The 21,193-nt window shown below is 44.1% G+C and overlaps 1 protein-coding gene across 4 annotated transcripts in view; it reads right to left on the reverse strand.

Annotated features, from left to right (window-relative positions):
* Positions 1-21,193, reverse strand: part of RPS6KA3 (ribosomal protein S6 kinase A3) — a 125,814-nt gene that overhangs the window by 61,986 nt on the left and 42,635 nt on the right. For all 4 annotated transcript variants that reach the window (XM_084614259.1, XM_084614258.1, XM_084614257.1 and 1 more), the window contains 3 exons: positions 19,815-19,895; positions 18,659-18,738; positions 3,098-3,204 (listed from right to left, as the gene is read on the reverse strand). In XM_084614259.1, coding sequence (XP_084470385.1) covers positions 3,098-3,204; positions 18,659-18,738; positions 19,815-19,895 — 268 coding nt within the window. The remainder of the gene's footprint in view (positions 1-3,097; positions 3,205-18,658; positions 18,739-19,814; positions 19,896-21,193) is intronic.

The following is a 21,193-nucleotide window of genomic DNA, read 5'->3' on the forward strand; positions in this document are numbered from 1 at the left end:
TAAAAGCAGGAAAATATTTATTCTTTACTGAAATGTCCTGGTCTAGACAAAAATCTATGTAGATATGAACTGCTAGTCTATGCTTCCACAGGTGTGCTGTCATTACAACCAATGGCTTGTCAAAGACTTAAGGCACAGAGGACATACTGATGTGGAGAGCAAAATACCAGATTAACTCTTCTGAAGTAAAAATGAAAGTACCCATTACTTCTTGGAACTAATGGAATATACAGCTAGACATTCTGCATGTCAACAAAAGTCAGAGCATTTTTTAGGGCTATGGTTAGGATCACTGACTGGGTGGGATTCCATCTTGAACCATATATGAGGTTCAGAATATGCCACTCTTCCTTGGAGTCATTGCTCACAATGAAATAAATAGAATAACCCAGCATTGCTTATTTGAGTGCATGAGTCTTGGAACCTATAGCCAGAAAGTGCTGAAAAGTCTTTAGAACTACTGTCTCTCTTGCCAGCAGGAGTGAAAAAGCATAACAAAGTAACAGACGCTGAGAAGGGATACCCAGGTAATCCACAAAGAAGATGGCTCTCTTAACCACTTGTGACATTTGTTCATATGTGCTTTAAATAAAAAGAGTGACTCCTAATCTGTAGACTTTTCAGGTTCTCCATACAGTCATAGGTCTTGGAGAAATGGGAACTGGGTTTCCTGTCCCTACCTCTTAGTGTCATGCCTCTTCTGCTACAGGATTAATAATTTTATCTTCTGATCTGTTTATAGAAAACAGTGCACAATCTGAAGTTACGTCAGAGATGGAACCTTGAGGATTTTCTTAAGAAAGCAGAGTTCTCACTCTTGTTTAGTCCTTAAGAACCCGATTAAAAAGCTCCCCAGAAAGTCTATCCCTGAAGAATGACAGAAAGAACGAAAGAAAGACAGAAAGAAAGCCATAATACTATATTTAGCAGACTTGTTCCCTCCTTCTCTAGGACTTTAGCTAGAAGGCTCAGGAAGCCAGTATGAGGACACCAACAGCTATGATGGGAAAATTGATGGAATCCTCTTACGTATCAGAGTTATTTAGAAGATACCAAGACTTGCAGGACATGATTTGAAGAACTCTGAAGGGAGGGTTCATCTGGAAGAGTATTAAGTTCAGTAAGATATACAAACCAGGACTCTATCTAAGCAGAAGGAATGACTATAGAGCCAGATGTGGATAGGAAAAATAAAAAAAAATACATCTCTTTGGTTTTGCAAGAAATCTTTCAAGATAGGAAAAGAATTACTTCCTGAACAACAAACAAATGCTAAATCAACTTTGGGAACAATGGCCCAGAATTAAGCTTTGTCTGTTGAGAGCTTATACTGCTGGCAAGTATTAGCAAGATAAAGTGAATATTGGGACAGAACAGGTATAAATCAATGTTTTCACCATTGGACGAAGTGGGATAGTGTTATCCAGCTCACTTTCCTCAAAGTTAATAAGGAGGACATTCCTTTGGTAGGAGGATAAGATGCAGCAATTCTGTACTATTCCTACAGAGAACAGATTAGTCTTCTAAAGTAAATTAGGGGGTCTGAACTGGGACCTCTTTATAAAGCAGTCACATTTCATCATGAGAAATCTGGGTCATTTATATCCAAGCCCATTAGAATTAGAGGGATAAGAGTTAGAGCACAGGGAGTGGGTACTTTCAGCACCGTGTTTCTAGATATGGTCTGACAATATGGCTTTTAACAACTAAAGCCACATTATAGGTGGGAGCTGTAGGTTTATGACTGAAGAGAGGAAGTCTTAACCATGGCCTCTTTCCCCACCCCACACACATTTTAACTGCAACTGGCTTCTTGCACTTTACAGAAACGGGGCAGGCACATTCTTCTGGGATCTGACAGCTACAAAATCATTTGCAAATCAGACAGAAAGCTCAAGGAATAAGGCTAAGATCACCCAAGATAATAACACTGTTAGCATAACTGCATGTTACCTGGCCTAAAGCCCTTGAGGAAGAATGAACTGTCTGTCAGATGAAGCACTGATGAGAATTTTATTCCCATTTAGACACCTCTCCAGAGGATAGTTCAAAAATCCAGCATTGAGAGCAGAAAGACTCAGAATCCAGACTGCAGTTCCCAAGGGGAACAACTGTTTTCCTCTTTGCCGCCTCCATTTTATGTTAGTATTAACCCCCACCACACACACACGCACACACTCTCCCACAAAGACCTAGATAACTGGGAAAACTGAACTAAGGAAGGATATGAAACCAAGAGAAGGAATTCAGTCACCTGTGCTCATCTCTGAGTGAGGCAAGGATGATTGGGTTATTGAGATGGACATCTGAATTGGCATCCCAAAACCTTACAATTTCAGTAGTCACTCATGCCGGTTCAGCATGACGAACAGAAACCCATTAAGTTGCGGACCGAGTCACTCACTCAATCAGTTTAAGATAGGTAAAAATTTCTATTTTAAATTACTGGACTTGACAATATTGCTTTAAATCATGAATTCCATTTTACGCCTCCCTGCAATTTACATTGAAAGCTAGACATGGACAGTTTTTTCTACCATTAGTTTTCAAATAGGTTTTGTAAGAGTGCATAGGCTCAAACGTAACCTTAAATCTTGTACTATGCATTTTTTTAAAACTTCAGCCCTTCTTTGAAAAAATCTGTTTCATACAATAAAGGCTGCAATATTGATCAAACATACACCTGATGGACACAACAACAAATCAAGGCCACTGTTCCTCTGCATATTGACTGTGTGATCAAGAGTATGCTGTGCTCCATTCCGCTTTTTAAAGTACCTGGAAATCATGGGCTATGTATATTTCAGTATTTCTTTTCTCACAGAAGTGCAGCTGTCAGGGAGAGCCCAACAGGGCTACATATGTCCAATATCTGGCATACCAACTTTGTGCCAGCTGCTTGTTTTCCTACTTGAAACACTATCACACTTTTTTTTAAAGCAACTTTCACTGGTTAGCTTAGAGAGCCACTAATTTTAAATGGCTAATAGTTATAAAGATAATAATGCTTAGCATTTATATAATGGTTTACATTGTTGAACTGCTATATAAAATATTAACTAATTCATACATTGCATTTACTAAAATGGATTCTTACTTCTCTGGTTTTAGGTCCCTGTATATTATTCCAAGACTATGTAGGTGGTCTAAAGCAAGTGCTAATTCAGCCAAGTAGAATTTGACATCTTCTTCTGTGAACATCACCTGAAAAAGCAAAATAAGAGATTTTTAAAAAATCCTCCATGCTAAGGGAAAACCACAAAAAGCATCAACTGAATGAGCCATTTGTATATATGCACTGTTCTTGTAGCCATGTTGGTCCCAGGATATTAGAGAGACAAAGTGTGCGAGATAACATCTTTCATTGGACCAACTTCTGTTGGTGAGAGAGGAGCTTTTGAGCTTACACACAGCTCTGTGACCTGAAGAAAAGCTCTGTGTAAGCTTGAAAGTTGGTCTCTCTTACCAACACAAGTTGGTCTAATTAAAGATATTACCTCACCTACCTTGTGTCTCTGTCTCCCATATAAACAATCACATCTCTTAAGGGCTAGGGCTGTCTTTTCTACATTGCTGGCATGTGTATGTGGAGTGGATGTGAACTCTTGGATCTGTGCACTCTTATTTTTTCCACATTTCTAAAAGCTTGTGCTGTGAACTACAGCTGGTCAGCTAACAGAGAAACTGATCTGTCAAACAAATTATTCATTGAAAAATGGCAAACTTTTAAAATAGTTAATGCAATAAATAGTATGTGACTAACTCTGATATGTGCTCTCCAAATTACATGCCCACACATTATGTAATGGAGCAGAAGGCAGGTGCAATGTGTATTCCTTCCCTACACTATTGGCATCATAACTGTGCGCTCAGTCTCTACTGGCCCTAGGAGGAGGAGGAATTACAAAGTCCACTTTTGAGCTCTGCCTCCCAGCCATTAACCTAAAAGCAATAGGCCATGGGTTTACATGGATGACTGAGAGCAGTGTTCTGAAGAATTAAAGGACATGGTGTTTAAAAAAGTCTAATAATGGTCCAGTCCAACTCCCCCTGATGTCAATGGAGTCTTTCTTTTGACTTTAATGAGAGTTGAGCCACATCTCAAGGCCACAATTCAACACACTAGTTAAACACATGGCTAGCTTTAAGCATGCAACTAATCCAATGACAACCGTGGAACTACTCTTGCTCAAAGTTAAGTACGTGCTTAAGTAACTTGCTGATTCAGGGCCTTCATAAATATCTTCTGTAGAGGGCACAATAGAAACTGGATTATATAAAATGCTGACCTCTCTCCTGTGTTAACCCAGAATACTTTCAGCAGTAAACCATTCTCAAAATGCGTAGGATAATCATGTCTAGTGCGAGGAGGGAGAGAAGACTGGAGTTTGGAGGTGTGCTGCTGACAACTGAAAGACCAGAGAACAGGAGAAAGGGAGACCCAGAGACAGCCCCCAGTACGAGCATAAGTACCCCCAGAGAAGGAGGGGAGATTGATCCAATAGAATCAGGCCAGATAGGCCCACACGCAAGTGTTTTGAGCAGGACCAAGCCTATGACCCGCTTTATGCAAACGTGAGCGAGGAGGTAGTAGAGGTAAATGGCGTGCCAGTAGAAGGGAAAAACAAAGGCCCAGGGCCATACTATATAATCAAACAGGGTCTGTTGTATGGGGTAATGCCAATACGGGGCAAAGTAGAACTCCTCCTCTTGGTGCCATGAAAGCACACAAGGGCCATATTAGAGTTACCTCTCAGTCATCGGTTTGGGGGCAGATCTAGGAGCAGATAAGACCCTGGATAGAGAGTCCTAAGGAGGTTCTACTGGTCAGGAGTATGGGCAGAAGTCCAGCGCTATTGCACCTCCTGCCCAGAGTGCAAGCTGCATAGCCCTCGACCTCAGTTAAGGGCCCCATTGGTACCCCTGCCTGTAATTTAAGTCCCTTTTGAAAGGACAGCCATGGATCTAGGGGGCCAACTAGAAAGATAGGCCCGGGGCCACTGAAGCATACTCGTCATCCTGGACTACGCTACACGGTACCCAGAAGCCATTCCTCTAAGAAACCCCACGTCCAAGGCCATGGCAAAATAACTGATCCAGGTTTTTGCTAGGGTAGGAATCCCTAAGGAGATACTGACAGATCAAGGGACTCCCTTCATGTCGAGAGTGATGAAAGACTTATGTACCCTGCTCTGCATCCAAGCCTTGTGGACTTCGGTCCATCATCCCCAAACAGATCGTCTGGTCGCGCGATTTAATCACACTCTCAAAAGCATGATCCAAAAGGTGGTGGCCCACGATGGAAAAGACTGGGATACCCTCCTACAGTCCCTGATGTTTGCGATACAAGAAGTTCCCCAGGCATCTATTGGATTCTCTCCTTTTGAGCTACTGTACGGACGCCACTCACGTGGCATATTAGACATCACAAAGGAGGAATGGGAGGAACAACCCAACCCAGGGAAGAAAGAACTTCATCGCACATGTGGTCCAGATGAGAGAACAAATAGCCCAAGTGACCCCCATAGTACGAAAGCATTTCGAAAAAGCACTAGAGGCCCAGCGAACCTACTACAACTGTTGGGCAAAATCACGGAAATTTCAACCAGGATGCTGGTGCACACAACAGAAAGCAAGCTTCTGGCCAGCTGGTGTGGACCACATGAGATCGTGGAAGCTGTTGGGGAGGTGAATTATAAGGTGAAGCAGCCAGATTGCCAAAGGCCTGAGCAGATCTACCAGGTCAATTTACTGAAACCCTGGCTCAATCAGGAGTCGTGCCTGGCTGTCCTGCCGGCTCCATCCCAGGCAGATGGCCCACGAAAGGATATTCCCCAAATTAGCCCCAGAACCAAAGCAGGTCATCGAGATGATCCAGCGGAATGTGTTCTCCACACAACCAGGCGGTACAACGCTGATCCAACACCACATCACCTGTCCTGGAGCAAGGGTGACGATAAAACCATATCGCATACCAGAGGCAAAAAGAAAAGAAATTAGGGCAGAAGTAAGGAAGATGCTGAACTTGGGGTTACTGAGGAATCCCACAGCCAGTGGTCCAGCCGAACTCTCTTGGTCCCCAAGCATGACACCACCCTCAGGTTTTGTAATGACTTCTGGAAGTTAAAACGAGGTATCCCAATTTGATGCCTACCCAATACCACGTATTGATGAGCTGGTGGATCAGTTAGGCAAGGCCCGATACTTGACCACCTTGGACTTAACAAAAGGCTATTGAGAACGCCAAGGAAAAAACCTGCCTTCTCTTCATCCGATGGCCTCTTCCAATATACCATCCTCCCTTTTGGGCTCCATAGAGCCCCCCGCAACTTTACAACAACTGATGGACAGATTACTTTGACCCCATGCCAAGTATGCTGCTGCCTATTTGGACGATGTGGTAATCCATAGCCCTGACTGGGAGATGCACCTGGGGAAGTGGAAGCGGTACTAGATGCTCTTAGACAGGCTGGCCTCACTGCTAACCCATCCAAATGCGCAATAGGGCTAGCCAAGGCCAGATACCTCAGGTAGTCAGAAGGGGCCTGGTGAAACCCCAATGGAACAAAGTGGAGGCAACACAGGAATTGCCCCCCTGATCCGCAAGAAACAAGTCAGAGCGTTTTTAGGGATAGTGGGGTACTATTGCTGGTTCATCCCTCATTTCACCATGAGGGCAGCGCCTCTGACAGACCTGATAAGAGCTTGGGCCTGGAGATACTTAAGTGGACCTGAGGTCGGCCCTTCGCAGTCATCCAGAGCTCAGCGCCCCAGATTTCAAGAAGGAATTCATCCTACAGACACCTCGGAGGTAGGACTTGGGGCCCTCCTTTCACAGATGGTAGGGGATGAGGAGCACTTTACCTCAGCTGGAAGCTCCTACCCAGGGAGCAACGGTATGCCGTAGTAGAAAAGGAATGCCTAGCAGTGAAATGGGCCATAGACATTTTACGGAACTACCTACTTGGGTGGCGGTTCACCCTTATGATGGACCACACCTGACTCCAATGGATGCACACAACCAAAGAGGTGGTGGGGGTTGAAAAAGGGAATGTGTGATACAGCAGGGTGTGAGGCTTTGGAAAGAAAGTTTATAGGTTGATTGAAATGAAAATTGGATACCACCTTTGATAGAAACTTGGGGTGCAGAGGCAGGGAAACTTGGTCTTTAGGGAACATGGTAAAAGAGGGGTCAGTCATTAGGGCCCCCAATTCTCCTACCCTTCTCACGGAAGTAACAGCTACCAAGAAAGTGACCTTCCTGGAAAGGACAGGGAACATAAAGCCAGAGATTCCAAGGACGATTTCATTAATGTCAAGAGGATGTGGTTGAGGTCCCATTGGTGAGTGATAGGTTGAATGGGTGGATAAGTTCTGAAGAGGCCTTTCCAAAACCTGGTAGTCAATGGGAGAGTAAACACAGAACATCCTTCCACAGAGGGGTGAACCTTCATGGAATTGAGCGCAAGGCCTGATGTCTTAAGGGACAGAAACTAGGCTAACAGAAGGGGAAACGTATGTCCTCTGGAGCGAGACCCCTCTGCCTGGCCCAGAAGGTGAAATGCTTCTACTTGGCCTGATAGGAGCACCTCGTGGAATCTTTTCTGCTACTTGAGAGGATGTCTTGTACTACTGACAAACAATCCCAATCTAGTGAAAATGTCCATACAAAAACCAAACTCGGGAGGTGAAGTGTTTGCGTACGGGGATGCCTGATCCTGCTGCAATGTTGCATGAGCACTTCTGGGAAAGCTAGCAGCAGAAGTGGGGGATTCACTGACATGCAGAGAAGTGGGGAAACCAGAACTGGCAAGGCCAGAATGGGGTTATCAGAATAACCATGACACTTTCCTACTGGATCTTGTGGAGGACACGCGGCACCAGTGGTAGTGGGGGAAAGGTGTAACTGATCTGGTCTGATCAGCGGGTTACAAGGGACCCCTTCTGGAGCAGTATGTGATGCATTTGCTGTTGCTGTAGGTGGCAAACAGATCCCTGATTGGAGTCCCTTGTAGGTTGAAAAAGTCACTGGCTATGGTGTGGTGTTCCCATTCGTTGTTGGTCATGAATTTCCTGCTGAAAGAATCTGCAAACACATTTTGAGGCCCTGGAAGACAGGCTGCCAACAACAGGATCCTTGTGGGCACTGCACCAGTCCCACACCTGGAGCACTTCTACATGAAGTGTCGATGACTGCATACTCCCTGTCTGTTGATGTAATAAATTGTTTAGTGTTGTCTGACATAATCAGAACACGATGGGAGAAATGAGCGACATGCCCGCCGTACTGCTCAAAGCTCCAGAATGTTGATGTGCATTTTGGATTCCCAACTGGTCCAAGTCCCTGTGTCATGTGCTCGCCCATGTGGGCACCCATCTGGCAAGTGATGCATCTGTGATGATTGTCGTATCCATGGAAAATGGAAGACTACCCAAGTGCAGACCTAACCCAGATCTGTCCACCATTAGAGGGAGGAGAGTACATAGAATCATAGAATATCAGGGTTGGAAGGGACCTCAGGAGGTCATCTAGTCCAACCCCCTGCTCAAAGCAGGACCAATCCCCAACTAAATCATCCCAGACAGGGTTTTGTCAAGCCTGACCTTAAAAACTTCTAAGGAAGGAGATTCCACCACCTCCCTAGGTAACGCATTCCAGTGTTTCACCACTCTCCTAGTGAAAAAGTTTTTCCTAATATCCAACCTAAACCTCCCCCACTGCAACTTGAGACCGTTACTCCTCGTTCTGTCATCTGCTACCACTGAGAACGGTCTAGATCCATCCTTTTTGAAAACCCCTTTCAGGTAGCTGAAAGCAGCTACCAAATCCCCCCTCATTCTTCTCTTCCGCAGACTAAACAATCCCAGTTCCCTCAGCCTCTCCTCATAACTCATGTGTTCCAGTCCCCTAATCATTTTTGTTGCCCTCCGCTGGACTCTTTCCAATTTATCCACATCCTTCTTGTAGAGTGGGGCCCAAAATTGGACACAGTACTCCAGATGAGGCCTCACCAACGTCGAATAGAGGGGAACAATCACGTCCCTCGATCTGCTGGCAATGCCCCTACTTATACATTCCAAAATGCCATTGGCCTTCTTGGCAAAAGGGCACACTGTTGACTCATATCCAGCTTCTTGTCTGCTGTAACCCCTAGATCCTTTTCTACAGAACTACTACCGAGCCATTTGGTCCCTAGTCTGTAGCGGTGCATGGGATTCTTCCGTCCTAAATGCAGGACTCTGCACTTGTCCTTGTTGAACCTCATCAGATTTCTTTTGGCCCAATCCTCTAATTTGTCTAGGGCCCTCTGTATCCAATCCCTACCCTCCAGTGTATCTACCTCTCCTCCCAGTTTAGTGTCACCTGCAAACTTGCTGAGGGTGCAATCCACACCATCCTCCAGATCATTTATGAAGATATTGAACAAAACGGGCCCCAGGACCGACCCTTGGGGCACTCCGCTTGATACCAGCTGCCAACTAGACATGGAGCCATTGATCCGTTGAGCCCGACAATCTAGCCAGCTTTCTATCCACCTTATAGTCCATTCATCCAGCCCATACTTCTTTAACTTGCAGGCAAGAATACTGTGAGAGACAGTCTCAAAAACTTTGCTGAAGTCAAGGAACAACACGTCCACTGCTTTTCACTCATCCACAGAGACAGTTATCTTGTCATAGAAGGCAATTAGATTAGTCAGGCATGACTTGCCCTTGGTGAATCCATGCTGACTGCTCCTGATCACTTTCCTCTCCTCTAAGTGCTTCAGAATTGATTCCTTGAGGACCTTCTCCATGATTTTTCCAGGGACTGAGGTGAGGCTGACTGGCCTGTAGTTCCCAGGATCATCCTTCTTCCCTTTTTTAAAGATGGGCACTACATTAGCCTTTTTCCAGTCATCCGGGACCTCCCCCAATCACCATGAGTTTTCAAAGATAATGGCCAATGGCTCTGCAATCACATCCGCCAACTCCTTTAGCATTCTCAGATGCAGCGCATCCAGCCCCATGGACTTGTGCTCATCCAGCTTTTCTAAATAGTCCCGAACCACTTCTTTCTTCACAGAGGGCTGGTCACCTTCTCCCCATGCTGGGCTGCCCAGTCCAGCAGTCTGGGAGTTGACCTTGTTCGTTAAGACAGAGGCAAAAAAAGCATTGAGTACATTAGCTTTTTCCACATCCTCTGTCACTAGGTTGCCTCCCTCCTTCAGTAAGGGGCCCACACTTTCCTTGACCTTCTTGTTGTTGCTAACATAGCTGAAGAAACCCTTCTTGATACTCTTAACATCTCTTGCTAGCTGCAACTCCAGGTGTGATTTGGCCTTCCTGATTTCACTCCTGCATGCCCAAGAAATATTTTTATACTCTTCCCTGGTCATTTGTGCAATCTTCCACTTCTTGTAACCTCCTTTTTTGTGTTTAAGATCAGCAAGAATTTCACTGTTACGCCAGACTGGTCACCTGCCATATTTACTATTCTTTCTACACATCGGGATGGTTTGTCCCTGTAACTTTAATAAGGATTCTTTAAAATACAGCCAGCTCTCCTGGACTCCTTTCCCCCTCATGTTATTCTCCCAGGGGATCCTGCCCATCAGTTCCCTGAGGTTGTCAAAGTCTGTTTTTCTGAAGTCCAGGGTCCATATTCTGCTGCTTTCCTTTCTTCCTTGTGTCAGGATCCTGAACTTGACCATCTCATGGTCACTGCCTCCCAGTTCCCATCCACTTTAGCTTCCCCTACTAATTCTTCCCGGTTTGTGAGCAGCAGGTCAAGAAGAGCTCTGCCCCGAGTTGGTTCCTCCAGCACTTGCACCAGGAAATTGTCCCCTACCCTTTGCAAAAACTTCCTGGATTGTCTGTGCATCGCTGTATTGCTCTCCCAGCAGATATCAGGGTGTCTGAAGTCTCCCATAAGAACCAGGGCCTGCGATCTAGTAACTTCCATTAGTTTCCAGAAGAAAGCCTCGTCCACCTCATACTTCTCGTCCTGTAGTCTATAGCAGACTCCCACCACAACTTCACCCTTGTTGCTCACACTTCTAAACTTAATCCGGAGACACGCAGATTTTTCTGCAGTTTCATACCGGAGCTCTGAGCAGTCATACTGCTCTCTTACATACAATGCAACTCCCCCACCTTTTCTGCCCTGCCTGTCCTTCCTGAACAGTTTATATCCATCCATGACAGTACTCGTCATGTGAGTCATCCCACCAAGTCTCTGTTATTCCAATCACATCATAATTCCTTGACTGTGCCAGGACTTCCAGTTCTCCCTGCTTGTTTCCCAGGCTTCTTGCATTTGTATATAGGCACTTGAGATAACTTGCTGTTTGTCCTGCTTTCTTAGTATGAGGCAGGAGCCCGCCCCTCTCGCGCTCTCCTGCTCGTGCTTCCTCCCAGTATCCCATTGGAGAGAACTGTCAGCTGGAGGTCTATGGTTTGTTGTGTGAGAGAACAGACATTCTGGAGCCATCGCTGGTGCTGATGACCAAAGGCGGTAATGTACATGCAGGTTGCCATGTGGCTCAAAAGGAAAAGGCAAATCCTGACTGGGACAGGAGGACTGGTGACCACTGTGGCAGTCAGTCCCTTGGTAGATAGGCACGTGCAGAAATTTCATAGATGAATGCCCAAACGAATTCTAGGAGTCTAAAGTAGATTTTTCTATGTTTACACTCACCCCCTGGGAGAAGAGGAGTATGAGCAGCATGGAGGTCAAGGATCAAGCCTTCCCCCTGGATCATGCTGCTAAGAGCCAGTTGTTGAGATATGGGAATATAATGACCCCTAATGCCTCAGGTGGGCCGCTACTACAGAGAAAACCTTGGTAAAGACCCATGGAGCAGTGGTTTATCCAAACAATAAGACCCTCTATTCGAAGAGCTGAAGGCCAACTGTAAACTTTAAGAACCTTCTGTGGGTTGGATGGATGTCTACGTGAAAACAGGTGTCCTGCATATCAAGAGCTGTAAACTACATGCCTTTTTCTAGTGAAGGGATGATGGCTGCTAAGGTGACCATACGAAACTTCTGTTTGCGTATGAACCGACTCAGATGACGGAGGTCAAAGACTGGTCTCCATCATCCCTTCTTCTTGGGTATCAGGAAATAAATGGACTAAAATCCTGCGCCCTGATAGGTCAGAGGAATGGGTTATATCACTCCACTTGGCTGTTAGGTTAACAATATTGCTGGGTGGGTTGAGGGAACTCAATGTCACAGCTAACCTGGTGGCTGAACTTTGTGACTTTGTCCTTACCCATAACTATTTTACATTTGGGGACAAGGTATACCTTCAGATCAGCGGCACTGCTATGGGAACCCGCATGGCCCCACAGTATGCCAACGTTTTTATGGCTGACTTAAAACAACGCTTCCTCAGCTCTCGTCCCCTAACGCCCCTACTCTACTTGTGCTATATTGATGACATCTTCATCATCTGGACCCAGGGAAAAGAAGCCTTTGAGGAATTCCACCATGGTTTCAACAATTTCCATCCCACCATCAACCTCAGCCTGGTCCAGTCCACACAAGAGATCCACTTCCTGGACACTACAGTGCTAATAAACAATGGTCACATAACCACCACCCTATACCAGAAACCTACTGACCGCTATTTCTACCTACATGCCTCCAGCTTTCACCCTGACCACACCACACGATCCATCGTCTACAGCCAAGCTCTGCGATGCAACCGCATTTGCTCCAACCCCTCAGAGACAAACACCTACAAGAGCTCTGTCAAGCATTCTTACAACTACAATACCCACCTGCGGAAGTGAAGAAACAGATTGATAGAGCCAGAAGAGTTCCCAGAAGTCACCTACTACAGGACAGGCCTAACAAAGAAAATAACAGAACGCCACTAGCCATCACCTTCAGCCCCCAGCTAAAACCCCTCCAACGCATTATTAAGGATCTACAACCTATCCTGAAGGATGACCCAACACTCTCACAATCTTGGGAGACAGGCCAGTCCTTGCCTACAGACAGCCCCCCAACCTGAAGCAAATACTCACCAACAACCACATACCGCACAACAGAACCACTAACCCAGGAACCTATCCTTGCAACAAAGCCCGTTGCCAACTGTGCCCACATATCTATTCAGGGGACACCATCACAGGGCCTAATAACATCAGCCACACTAACAGAGGCTCGTTCACCTGCACATCCACCAATGTGATATATGCCATCATGTGCCAGCAATGCCCCTCTGCCATGTACATTGGTCAAACTGGACAGTCTCTACGTAAAAGAATAAATGGACACAAATCAGATGTCAAGAATTATAACATTCATAAACCAGTCGGAGAACACTTCAATCTCTTTGGTCACGCGATTACAGACATGAAAGTTGTGATAGTACAACAAAAAAACTTCAAACCCAGACTCCAGCGAGAAACTGTTGAATTGGAATTCATTTGCAAATTTGATACAATTAACTTAGGCTTGAATAGAGACTGGGAGTGGCTAAGTCATTATGCAAGGTAACCTATTTCCCCTTGTTTTTTCCTACCCCCTCTCCCCCAGACGTTCTTGTTAAACCCTGGATTTGTGCTGGAAATGGCCCACCTTGATCATCATACACATTGTAAGGAGAGTGGTCATTTTAGATAAGCTATTAGCAGCAGGAGAATGGGGTGGGAGGAGGTATTTTTTCATGCTGTGTGTGTGTATATAAAAAGATCTTCTACACTTTCCACAGTATGCATCCGATGAAGTGAGCTGTAGCTCACGAAAGCTTATGCTCAAATAAACTGGTTAGTCTCTAAGGTGCCACAAGTACTCCTTTTCTTTTTGCAAATACAGACTAACATGGCTGTTACTCTGAAACAGAAATAATCGTTTGTGATGCATGTGATGTTGAAAACTGTGACAATGGACCTGAAGATGGGATCTTTGAGTCTTCTGCTGCTGGTGAGGAGGTTTGTAGGGCTGTTGATGGAAGAACTGAGGAACTCTGAACCACTGTGCAGGTGGTGGACGGAAGAACTTCCACTTGGGTGCTGGCATGTAGATGCCTACGGATCATAGAGTGACTTTGGAATCCTTGAGGGAGTGGAGGGAATCGTTGGTCTTCTGATTGAAGACATGTAACTCATCGAAAGGAAGTTCCTCTATAGCATTATGAACTTCCCTGGGAAAACCAGATGAATACACCCATGATTCCCTCCTCATGAGATCCCCATGGTCATTGTGTGAGAAGCTGCTCCAGTCCATCGTGGAAGAAGCAGATGCTAAGTCCTCATGACCAACTTCTCCAAGATAGCCTGGAAGTGGGCACAGTCCTGCTGAGAAAGCTTGTCTGCAAAGTCTGCCAACTTGCCATAGTTGAGAAAGTCATATTTAGCTAAAAGCGCCTGCTAATTGGAAATTTGAAATTGAAGGCTACCAGACAAGAAGACCTTGTGCCCCAGAAGATTTGGTTGTTTGCCCTCCTTGTCTGCTGGGGTGAAGCAAGGGTGCTGCTACCTGACTCACGCTGTTGCTGTTTGTATCACTAGAGAATTAAGTGATTCACAGTGTGTGTGAGAGAACAGAAACTCAGACTCCTTAGCTGGAATGCAATACCTCTTCTCTGCCCCCTTGGGAGTGGGTGCACAAGTGTCTGGGGTGTGCCAGACAGTTCAAACAAGTTGAAGAAGCAAGACTCAAGTGAGGTAGGTCTGGGGTAGAAGAGCATACTTCCCTAGGTGCTGACTGTAGAGGAAGCTGTGCAGACCTTCCTTCACCCAAAGCAAGACGTTCATGGGGTCCAGGTGCGACTTCAACCTCCCTGGTGTCAGTGGCCCACACTCTGCAGTCAGAAGTGGAGGGAGAATGGATGACTGCTTTGGGACCAACAGTCCCCTTGACTTAAGGGGTGCTGACTTGGAAGTCGTGAATGACTTGGTGGATGGAACCAGCAGATCCAAAGATTTGTGTGACTTCTTGTGCCTGAGAGTCTTGGAACGCACTGCTTCTCTGTGGCTGGAACTCATTGCATCATGCTTCTTGGGCCTGGAGGAAGACTTACTGCCATGCTTAGGCATGCTTCTTTGCCTCATGACTAGACCCCGGCATGGGGAGTACTGGTGGTACTGGACTCAATCTCTGAGGTCGGAGACATGCTCCTGGGTTTCTCAGGTTGATGTGAAGAGGGTGGTTTCTTGGCTGTATCCAACTGTGGCTTCATGGCAACCTCCATGAGGTGCTTCTTGAAGCAGAGAGCCCAGTCTTTCTGAGCTCAGCTTGTGAAGGAGAGGCACATACTGAACCTGGATGAAATGTGAGCTTCTTCCAAGCAGTACAGGCAGCATTGGTTCTCATCATGACCGAGAATGAACATGGGCAGGAGGCACAGATCTTGAACACTGGTGTTTTCAGCATAATCCAGTACCCAAGTTTGGGTGCTGAGGTGTGGGAATCAGAGAAACAGTCCCCACAGTCTCTTAATTCCTAAAAACTGGCATTAAGACTAAAACTACTGAAAAAACTAAGTACAATTCTAAACACAGTTCCCCCCACTCACCCCCAGCGCGTCAGAGAAGGACGAGAGGACACTAGCAGTTCCGACTCAGACCATTTGGTGGTGAGAAGGAACTGAGGGTTCAGTCGGTCTGCCCTACATTTTATTATCTTGGATGAAACCATGAGATAGAGCAAGGTGACATGTGTGGACCAAAAAAACCACTAGTAGTTACAAATTCTCCAACTCTGGCTGTACGGCACATGCATATAACCCTTAGTGGAAAACAACACAGACCATCACTTGAACATGTATTATGCTGGCATCACAGAGATTTGGAAACCCTGTAAAAGAAAGTGAGGCAGTGTGCGTGCCCCCTTGTGGATCTGAACATTTGGGCCCAAGACTATAACAGGGCTTTAGAGGTATAAATGCACTAAACTCGAGACAAGGAGAGAGAGACATTCTAAACAAGAGGGATGGCAAGCAAGAAGTGTAAATATGAAGAGGCAGTATACTCAAAGAACTGTTACTAGTGAGTGACTTTTGAGATAAACGTCCATTAGTGCGAATAGCTAGAGAAAAACAACAGTCAATACAATCCCCAAGAAGGAAACTGAGATCTAATAAAACATAATTGCAGAACTACTCCCCAGTAGATGGCAAATCAAAAGAACAATGCTGTATGAAAGCATGAGTAAAATGTCATGCAGCAGTACTACAGATTAGATTAGGCAAATACACCAATAACTTACAGTAATGAGCCTTAAGTCTCTCTGGGAATCTCAATGAACAACTTGATCCACTTGACACACAACACATTTGTGGGAAACAGATTTAAATCCCAAATAGGGCCAGCTCCCATACTGGTGAAAACATTAACCAAGACCCTTAGAATTTCTGTATATGTGGAGTGGCTGAAGTTGGAAAAGCCACTAGCAGGAAGGTGATATACTGAGATGCCAGCAAGGAGCATGTAAATTGAGGACAGATGCTCAAAGTTTTCAATTATAGCCAAGGGCCCAAGTAAGTGGAACAAGCTGAACCTAAAGTAGCTTGCAGGAACTGTATTGTAGACCGGGGCTCTCGACCTTTTTTTCTGAGGCCCCCCCAAACATGCTATGAAAATTCCATGGCCCACCTGTGCCAAGGTAACTGGTTTTCTGCATGTAAGCGCCAGGGCCAGAGTTAGGGGGTAGCAAGCAGGACAACTGCCCAGGGCCCCATTAGTGGCATAACGAGGTGGAAAAAACAGGGAGAGTGGAGATTAAAAAAAAGAAGGTGCCACCCCTGGTACTCACTCGGCGGCACTCGAGGTCTTCAGCAGCACTTCGGTGTCAGGTCCTGCACTCGCTCCGGTCTTCAGCGTCATTGTGGTGGTGGTCCTTCAGTGCCCAAGACCGGAGCGAGTGCAGGACCTGACGCCGAAGTGCTGCTGAAGACCCGGAGTGCCACCGGATGAGTACCAGGGGGTGGCACCTTTTTATATCCCCACTCCCCCGACCCACCACAGAAGACCCGGAGCGCCGCTGGGTGAGTAAAAATTTAAAAAGGTGCCAAAGAATGAAAAAGGCGCCACTTCTGCTCGGTGGGGGAGCGGCCGCTGCCCCGCTCCCTCCCTAGCTACACTACTGGGCCCCATGCCAAAGGGGACACTGCGAAGCTAAGTTCCTCAGGCTTCTGCTTCAGCCCTAAGTGGCAGGGCTCAGGGCCCCCGGCAGTGGGACTTCAGCTTTCTGCCCAGGGCCCCAGCAAGTTTAACACTGGTACTGCTTGGCGGACCCCCTGAAACCTGCTCACAGCCCCCCAGGGGGCCCCGGACCTCTGGTTGAGAATCACAGTTTTAGACTCTTTCAGAAAAGATGAAGTGTTTGGCAGATGGGAGGTAAAATTGGGACTGTTGGCCACCAGAAAGACATGAAACATGATTAGGGATTGTGGTATAAATATAACAACAATGTTTCTGCACACGATTGGCAACAGCTGTGTAGCTGTGGCAGCATGGGTAGCAGCAAGGGCTAGCCTCCTGAGTACAGGATACTGGGCATGGTTGTTGATAGACTGTTGATCTACATTTACATCAGCCATATGAAGAAGAATCATCTAGCTATGATCTAGCTAGATCAAGCTACATTCTTCTTCTTCATATGGCTGATGTAAATGTAGATCAATAATTATAATTTTACATTCAGATGGTTAAGCCAGATAATTGAGTCTGGAGTAGTAGAGTGTACTGCTGTGATGCCTCCTTTGTATTTGTGAATTGGGCATCAAGTTGTTATATGTTCCATGGTGTTCTGGGTGACCACAGCTGCACACTGGAGATCTTTAATTTTCCATTTGTGCAGCAAGTATCCGCATCTACCATGGTTTGCGCAAATATGATTTAGGGTTGCCCATGAGCTTCATGGGAGATCAAAGCCAGTGATCTTCTGTGGTGGATCTTTCACAAGGTGTTTATTTGTGACTTCCTGTGAACTCCATTTGGCTTTCCAAGCTTCATCAGGGTTGAAGTTGCATTGTTGAAGGTTACCTATACAAGCTACAATCACACCTCTTGATCACAGTGTAGTCAGACAGACATCACTGCATCAGTTACATTTGGCTCATGTTTGGAAAGTTATCTTCATGACCATAAGGGCTAAAAATGTGTGTGTGTGTGTGTGTGTGTGTGTGGTTTTTTTGTTTTTTTTGTTTTTTTTTAAAAGCTTAGGATAAGGATTACGAATCTTGCTCACCTAAAGTTTATAAAATGCACAGCACTTTTGGGAGGGAGGCTAATAATAATACAGATCCATTTAGCATAAATATAGATGTCAATAAATACACTCAAACTACTGCAATAGATATTCTCCCTGTATAATCATATTTCTATAGCGCTGTATACTTTGTGAGGCAAGTTATTTAAACAGGTTGGTGGGGTATATGAGAAAGCACAAGAGCAATATGGGAAATCTAATTGCTGAAGTGTACCTTGGGAGTAACCAATTAACAACATTCTTATGACAGCACTCTTTCAAAGCTAAAACAAACAAACAAAACCAAAAGCCTCCTGAAGAGCATGGATAGAAATATATGTTTATTTCTAAGATCTGTTTAAAGAAAACCACATTTTTAATAATTAAGAACATGAAGGTAAATTCTCCTGATATACCTCCCCGACACAGATCAGTAGAAGACCACAATTAACCATATGTTTAATGTTACCTCTTTGGATAAGCGTGTAAACAAGTCTCCTCCCCTGAGAAAATCCAAAATAAGGTATAGCTTTCCTTCTGTTTGAAAAGCTGAAAAAGACCCATTAAAAACAATTTCAATAAGTAGCTAATTCATACTTTTACCTATGACCAGAAGAATATGTTTACCAGAATTTACCATTGTTCCCATTACCAAAACAACCTGACTTTCTCTCTCCTAGTCACGAATTAAATAAATTCTACCTTTAAACAAATCAGTGTTATGTCAGAAGAAAAAAAATAAAGGCAGATCACCAATAAACTTTATGCCACTGAAAATGTAGCTTGGCTAGTCAGCATTCCTTTTCCAAATATTGATAATAAAAGTCAGATTTAAGTGAGCATGCTAATACATTTAACGTACATCATGTAAGTAAGTGTTATGAGATATTCAACCTAATACAGAGATGTATTACATTGTACTGTAATCACATGGAAACAGGACTGACAAAACACTGAAGAATACACTGTAGGGAATGATATTAAAGGGGCACTATCAACTTAAGAACCAAAAAAAATCACTTCTGTCTGAACATTTTGTAGCAACTATTGTTACAAATAAAACTTTGCATTGCTATAACTGAAAGATCAGAATATATATTTTTCTCTATTTTTGCAGTTTACTACGTATAGTTAACAGAATATTGAATAGAGTCATTTTCACTCCTTCCTCTAAATAACTGAGTTGCCACTGAAATCAGTAAGTGTATTTCTACTGACTTTGACGGGAATGGGACTAGGCACTTTTGTACATGTTAGTCTTTATAGAACAATCAGGGATGAAAAATATTTTAAAAACAGAAAAGTGTGATAGACAGGTGTACAAACTGAAATCTTTTTTTTAAAAATACCAGCTAGATTAAATTGACATACGTTCATCTTATAAAGGGATGGACTAAAGTCCCAGTTTCTGCAAAGACTTACTCATGTGCTTAACTTTATGCACTCAAAATTGTAAAATTGATTTTAGGGCGACTATTCAAAGTATGTAAAGCTAAGTTTGTGCAATCAACTTTTGCAGGATTGGGGTGTAGATGACCAACTCTAATTTCTGATTCTTTGCACAGATATTTGAATTGTTGTCACCACAGTGACATGCAAATAAGATTTCATCTTTTATAACTCACCATAGTGTAACTTGACAATAAAAGGATGATTAACTTCCACTAAGATGTCACGTTCCATTTTTGTCCGAACACGATCTCGAACTACAACATGAACACAAACTATAATTCATATCGAGAACAGACTATTCCTTACATTTCCCTAATTTACTTCTCCTTGTATATTTTTAGTTTAATTATTACAACGCTATGCCATTCAATAACATCCATGCAGAGACAAATTTGTGAGACTGTGTGGAGAACCTACTTCACTATACATTGTTTCCTGAAAATCTCACTAAAAACTGGGACTTGCTGAAGTCTCAAGTTGTTGCTACTTGAAACCTGGGGAAAAAATTAAAAATCTGTAACCAAGAACTCCAACAGCACTATACTCTGATCTACACACTTTTTTGTACTGTAACTATATCAGTTTAGAAACAGAGTTGAAGTGGTACAACCCACTGGTGTGAATGCAGGTTTACTGTACAAAGTGTATTTTATAAGCAGCTTAATAATAAACTATATTGATAGAAGTAGCTTTAAACTGATATAAGCTGAACAGAAATCATCTTTTTATTTGGATTTTTACAAACTACAATCAAAGGATATCCATCCAACGCTATGGCACCATTGAGACTCTTAAAAACACATATGTCAATCTAGGCTATCAGTTTACTCCTGAATATACTGCAAACACTAAAAGGTTGAAATGCATTATAACAATGCATTCTGGCTGCTGTAGTTGCATTTCCCTGAAGGTTCTCTCCTATAGATAGGAGGTGATAAAGCATGTAAACTGCCTACAGTTAGCAAGCAGTCTTTAAAGGGTACTAATGCCTCTGACTCTGGATTAAGAAAATAGTTGACTGAAAGAAACCAAGATGGAAACAATATAAAATGTCTTAGGCAAACCAACCATTTTTTTAAATGCAGAGGACATTAAATCTCAAAACAAATTATTACTGAGTTGTCATCAGTATTCAAAATGGATTAATTTCACAGAAGGGAATAATTTATTTACATGTAACTCTGCTTGTCCTAAGACGTAAGTTGTAACAGAATCAGATTCTTGAGTCTTAAGGTTCAAGCACAATGTTTTGAGTATTGTGGCATCCTCTATAGCAAGTCCTTGCCCTTTAGGTCGTGGAATCCCCAGGCCTCAGATGCTGGCAGAGGCAAAAAACAAGGCAACATCTTTGGTCAGAAGACACTATTGTATTGGTACTTTAAATCATAAGGTTAAAGGTGCATCAAAGGTCTCGATTATATACAAATATTGCACTGGATTAACTAAATCAATCTAAGAAGGCAGTTTAATTACATCAATGCAACCCATTTATGTAGTATCTTGGTTTTCCTGTCAGTTCTGGGCAATGTATGAAGGCCAAGGACCCATCTGT

Source organism: Lepidochelys olivacea (genome assembly GCF_965140295.1).
Source record: "Lepidochelys olivacea isolate rLepOli2 genome assembly, chromosome: 1".
In the NCBI taxonomy this organism is placed as follows: domain Eukaryota; kingdom Metazoa; phylum Chordata; order Testudines; family Cheloniidae; genus Lepidochelys; species Lepidochelys olivacea.